The 6,496-nt window shown below is 40.9% G+C and overlaps 1 protein-coding gene across 1 annotated transcript in view; it reads right to left on the bottom strand.

Moving 5' to 3' along the window:
* Window positions 1–6,494, bottom strand: part of BTBD1 (BTB (POZ) domain containing 1) — a gene marked incomplete at its 5' end in the record, with an annotated part of 52,754 nt that extends 46,260 nt beyond the window's left edge. The window contains one exon of the mRNA XM_010831021.1: window positions 6,478–6,494. Coding sequence (XP_010829323.1) covers window positions 6,478–6,494 — 17 coding nt within the window. The remainder of the gene's footprint in view (window positions 1–6,477) is intronic.
* Between the last annotated feature and the right edge of the window lie 2 nt (window positions 6,495–6,496).

Below are 6,496 nucleotides of genomic sequence, written 5' to 3'. Positions count from 1 at the left end.
GAATTGATGCTTTTGAACTGTGGTGTTGGAGGAGACTCTTGAGAGTCCCTTGGACTGCAAGGAGATCCAACCAGTCCATTCTGAAGGAGATCAGCCCTGGGATTTCTTTGGAAGGAATGATGCTAAAGCTGAAACTCCAGTACTTTGGCCATCTCATGCAAAGAGTTGACTCATTGGAAAAGACTCTGATGCTGGGAGGGACTGGGGGCAGGAGAGGGGACGACAGAGGATGAGATGGCTGGATGGCATCACTGACTCGATGGACTTGAGTCTGAGTGAACTCCGGAGTTGGTGATGGACAGGGAGGCCTGGCGTGCTTCGATTCATGGGGTCGCAAAGAGTCGGACATGACTGAGTGACTGATCTGATCTGATCTGATCTATTATCAGATAAAAGTTGTGCATCCCTTAAGCAGTTGGCCTGTTTTTAATCTGACAAACACTGTGAACTGTAACTGACTGGCCAGCTTTCCCTTTTCGTAATAGTTGCTAAAATGATCAAAATTAAGTCTGTAGAGTGTGTATAGCATGTATTTTTATATTAGCAGCATCTTGACAATTTATTTCTTACCTCTGTGTTTCTTGGTAGACATTTTAAATTGTTTTTGGAGCAATGCAAGTTATAAATAAATACAAGACTATAAACTGTAAGAAAGGGAACTCTGTGTTTCTATAATTTTTCCCATATCTTTCCTACAGCACCAGGCTCAGTTTTGGCACCTGGCAAAGATTTAATAAATACACGTTAGTCAACTACACAGCTCAGTACAAGTTTCTAGCTATTGATAGGGAAATCATTTTCATTTCTAGTAAGAAAAAAGGCTACTTAAAAATCCAAGAATCACCCCGATTCATACTTTACATACATGTTTTTCTCACATCTTATTTAATTACTAACAGTGCTGCAATTAAAAAAAACTCTGTAAGCCAATATTTACAAATTATAACTTAAAATTAAACATAATATTACCACAGTACATTGCATTTTAAAATTAACATTCCTAATACACTACCTCTAAGAACAAGAGCACAGAGAAATAATTACAGGTCATCAAACTATTTCTGGTTTTTTCCTGAAGATGAATGCCTTTCCAAAATTTAAAACTTAGGTTACATTTAATCCAATTTAAAAATTAAACGACTAAGGTACAAACTTCATTGTAAAATAGAAAAATCGTAAGATTATGTACAAGAAACTGTGTCACTACTGATTCATTCATTTTCCTCAAAAGCATTTACTGAGGACTATATAATAATAGACAGGTCCCAGAAATACAAACACAGACAACACTGTGCACAAAAAGCTCATGGTTTGGTAATAAAACGATTAAAAAGTAATGTCATAATTATAACAGCATTATACATTAGGCATGATTTGATAAATAATCTCTAAAGATGTCCCCAATTAATCATGCTTTCTATGATCCAGACCTTTACACAGAGCTGTCCCATAATGATTCTGGGCTCGTCCTGATTGACTCCCTTTAATCAACAGAACGTGGCACAAGTAACACTCTGCCAGCCTGGGGCCTAAACTCTGAGGATGCAGAAGCTCCTACTTTTGTGCTTTCAGGAGCCATGGCCTGCTGCTCGCCAGGAAGTCAGGCTAACCTTGCAAAGATCAGCTGCAGGAGCCATGGAGAGAGAGAAAGGCTCAGCCAAACCATAATGTGAATCAAACCTCCAGATGACCCTTGCCTCAACAGCTATCAGACTCTGACTGCATGGGAGACCTGAAGAATATGCTAGAAGAACCTCTCACACAGCTGTGAAAGATAATAAGACTATGTTTAAGCCACTAAGTGTTGGAGTGGTTTGTTCTACAGCAACAGATAAAAAACTCAATACAAGACATTACATGAGGCAGAGCGCAAATCTGCCAGCAGCGACGTTTCATAAAGAGATAAAGCCTCAAGTATATCTGAAGGGTAATAATTAAGTGTGTAAACCTTCTAGGCAGACAAAGAAGTACAAAGGCAAGGAGGCATTAGAAGGCAAGTATTAAAATAAGAAAAAGACCATCAGCAGGACTGGGGTACTCAGTAGACGGAGAGGAAGAGATATCAAATCATAAAGGTCTTGCATATCGGCTAAAATGTTTAAATGCATCCCATACGCAAATAGAAGTCATTAAGAGATTCAGGGGAGTACTGTGATAATGTCTAGATATCAGAGAGATAACTTTGTTAACAGCGTGAAGAATGAAATGAGCTGAGTCTAAAGGCAGTGTGATCTGTTTGCTATGCTATGCTATACTATGCTAAGTCACTTCAGTCGTGTCCGACTCTGTGTGACTCCACAGATGGCAGCCTACCAGGCTCCCCTGTCCCTGGGATTCTCCAGGCAAGAACACTGGAGTGGGTTGCCATTTCCTTCTCCAATGCATGAAAGTGAAAAGTGAAAGTGAAGTTGCTCAGTCGTGTCCGACTCTGTATGACCCCATGGACTGCAGCCTACCAGGCTCCTCCATCCATGGGATTTTTCCAGGTAAAAGTACTGGAGCAGGGTGCCACTGCCTTCTCCGTGATCTGTTTGAAGCAATGCCAAAAAAAAAATCAAGAGAATTGAGTAGAACCTTCAAGACTGGTCCAAACAGGATGAGAAACAAATGGAACATAATGGAACCAAACTACAACCTGGAGCCAAGCCCACCTGAGACATCCCCAACTGACCCACATAACAAGAATATTCAGAGGAAGAATACACGATTGTTTTTCTAAGCCCTCAATTTCTGGGGTGCTTTATAGCATTATTATGACAAAAGCTGCCTGAGACAGGACATATGAAGTATGCCTGCCTCAAAGACTGTTCTGAAATTTGGGTTCACACAAGGTGCTCAGGAACAACAGTAAGCAGAACATGGCAAGCACTCATTAAGTGTTAAGATATTTTTATTGTTGACAGTCCATCTGCATGTGTACTAAATAAACACTCATTTGTGACTGTCCATTTGGAAACTCGGTTTGGGTTGAGTAGACGTTTCACAGTACCACTGGGGTAGTATGTAGCGCCATAGGTTAATGGGAGAAAGGAAGACAACAGCTAAAGACAGAACCTGTGGAACAGCTGTCACCTGCTCCTTTTACTCCTTCCACAGTCTAATCTCCAAACAACTGCTAGGAGTTTTTAAACCAGATCATAGCAACCCCTGACTCCATGGACAGACAAGCCTGGCGGGCTATGCAGTCCTGGTGGGGCCACAAAGAATGAGACACTACTGGGTGACTAACACTTTCACGTTTCCTATCAACTCCCTGCTCAAAACCTTTCAAAGGATTCCCACCATAGACGGGGAATCCAAGTCCTTCCATGGGCTCTACAGCTGTGCACAATCCTGGCCAGCCTATCTTGTTGACCTCATCTTCTACCACTTTCCCCCTTATTCTATCTGTTCAGATCACACTGGTTTACTCTTGCAGTTTGTCTAACAGGAGAAATTTTGGGGCTTAAACATGTTTTTCCTTGCGATGAATGGTCCTTCTCCCACAGGTTGATCATCTTTCCTTAAAACACTTTTTTGTACTTGACATTTTGTCTTTGTTTCTCCCTACTAGATGATTAACTCTGAGAGGGCAGGGACTTCCTATTGTTCACTGCTGTATCCAATATCTAAAATAGTACAAGGAAGGCAGTGGTTTTCAAATGAACAACTAAGAACATCACTTAAAGGTCTGGCAGATCAAAATGAGCAGTTACTTAAAGTGCTTCACACTCAAGTTCAAAAGCCTTTAAGTAATGTTTAATTCAAGTTGTAAACATAAAAGTATGCCCAAGCTAACCTGCTTTTCAACCTCAGTAAGTACCATGAGACATTTTTTTGTCACACAATAATACGTTAAGTACAGCATCTCTGCTTCACAACCAGCCAATAACCTAAGTTTAAAAATCAGTCCAGAGATCACTTTCAGAATAAAACAATGACTAGAGCCTGAAGAAGTATCAGTACCCATGACCACACTGAAACTAGAAAAATTTCAAGGACTCAGATGAATTCACTTATTTTCTATTCGTGGGAAACAACGGACTGATTAACAGTTTCAGTGAAAATACGAAACCAGTATTTTCTTTCTACATTCTTATCGTAGCAATCTCTGTATTTTTTAAAAGAAAAACCTACCCAACGATATTTAGATCAGTGGCTCTCAAATACAGCCAATATCAGATTCAGGGAGAGTATTAAATATGCTCTCAAGGTCCCACTGGCAAACATTACAATATTGTAAGGAGGGAGGAAGTGAATTAAGAATTTAACAGGTGATTACAATGAAGGTGAACCAACAATTCATTAAAAAGTACTTCCAATTTAGAAAATCTAAAGAAGCAGAACCAATGCTCCCAGTCAACTTCAAACCAAATCCCAAAATGATCTAGATATTAGCTTTTGAGCTGTTGTTGTTTTTCCTTTTATAAATGTAACTGAACTAAATTACAAAACATATGAGAAACAAATGAAAAACAAGTCAACACCATCTTGCCACTCCAACACAACTTTGGTTAGCATTTCAGTATAGTTCCTCTCTCCCTTTCTCTAAGTATATCTTTGCTGTTTCTTTTCTCAGTTTTTAATTACTGTGAGCACTGTTTCAAATGCTAATTATACACATTTTTGTCCCTACAATAATCTAGTCTTCTTATTATCTAGTCTTCATGACTATCCTACTTGGTAGATGCATTCCTGCTAAGTCACTTCAGTCAACTCTCTGCAACCCTATGGACCACAGCCCGCCAAACTCCTCTGTCCATGGGATTCTCCAGGCAAGAATACTGGTGTGGGTTTCGGTGCTCTGCTTAGCAGCTGCACCACATGCCATCAGATGGACCTACCACTGTTAAAACCATTCCCTCTGCTACACTACTTCCTCACTACTATAAATAGTCCTGCTTAAATATTTTTGTGTGGAACATTTTCAGTACTTGACTACTTCCTACCTGTGGGGAAAATAATCTACAATGCCAAACTGTTTTCCTACCACCTTTGTCGGAAAGGTCTTGCCAGATGTTATCTTCACACACACACACACAAAATAACACAAAAAAACTGGAGGGTTTGTAAGAAGAGGAAAAGTACTGTACTTTTAATTTGCACTTCTTTAATTGTTAATGAGGTTAAACACTGGCTGCTAATTATATTTTTTTCCCTAAATGATCTATCCTGTCCTTTATTCATTTTTTAATGGGATTTTGGTATTACTTTCTACCTGTGTTAACTTTGTATTCCATTTCCTACTGATCTTCCTCAGTGAGCTGTGAGCCTTTGTGGAGAACTTATCTGTTCCCTGACCTACCTGTTATGCCTCAGTACCGTCCAAGCCTGCTGTTTTAACAATACATTCTATTCAGGCAGCTAAAACCATCTCATAATGAAACCCAATGGTCTCTGGTATGGGCTGGCTCTGTTACCTCCGTCAAGTTACTTGACTTCTTTGGGGCTCAGTCTCATTAATAAAACTGTATAAAACAATACTTCAGTTCAGTTCAGTCGCTCAGTCGTTCAGTTCAGTCGCTTTTTGCGACCCCATGAATCACAGCACGCTAGGCCTCCCTGTCCATCACCAACTCCCGGAGTTCACCCAAACTCACGTCCATCGAGTCGGTGATGCCATCCAGCCATCTCATCCTCTGTCGTCCCCTTTTCTTCCTGCCCCCAATCCCTCCCAGCATTAGGGTCTTTTCCAATGAGTCAACTCTTCGCATAAGGTGGCCAAAGTATTGGAGTTTCAGCTTTAGCATCATTCCTTCCAAGGAACACCCAGGACTGATCTTTAGAATGGACTGGTTGGATCTCCTTGCAGTTCAAGGGACTCTCAAGAGTCTCCTCCAACACCACAGTTCAAAAGCATCAATTCTTCGGCGCTCAGCTTTCTTTACAATACTTACACCTTCCTAAATGGACTTTTGTGAATAACAGCTAATAATGCCAGACTATTAGCTCCCTCCATTAAATAATATTAATCAGAAGTCAATCTTCTATCCTCACATAATCAAAAAGCCAATTCTAACACTGATAGGAAGATTGTGTTTTTTTAGCAAACATAATCTTGTCTGCAGGAATGCAAGCTAGCTAGAACCAAACTTACTTGTTTAGGTGTTCACTTTCCTGGATCATGACAACTAATATTAATGAAAAAGGAGTAAGAATTACAAAAAAATAAAATTAAAACGTCATCGGTCTTCCAAGACTCCGCAACTACCCGTCTCCCCCAAAAACCTAAAACATCGCAAATAGGCCATCAGGGCGACTTGACCCAAACTCTGTTCTCATCACGTCTCTAATTCCCTAAAAACCCCGCTACTGGAAACGGGAAAACGCACGCTCCTGGGCCCCAGACACTAGTATTTACCCTAACGACAAGGCGGGCAGTCGTCCCGGCTAACGAATGTGTTTCGACCTCCCCGAGCATCACCGACGCGGGAGGAAACTGAGGCCGGGGGGTAAGCAGAGCCTCGCCCAAAGTCACGGCTCGGCGGCCGTCCTCACCTCAGCAGCGCCAGAAAGG

Source organism: Bison bison, unplaced genomic scaffold (genome assembly GCF_000754665.1).
Source record: "Bison bison bison isolate TAMUID 2011002044 unplaced genomic scaffold, Bison_UMD1.0 scf7180017859304, whole genome shotgun sequence".
Lineage (NCBI taxonomy): Eukaryota > Metazoa > Chordata > Mammalia > Artiodactyla > Bovidae > Bison > Bison bison.
The sequence above is the reverse complement of the archived record's forward strand: the minus strand, read 5'-3'. Positions and strand labels throughout refer to the sequence as shown.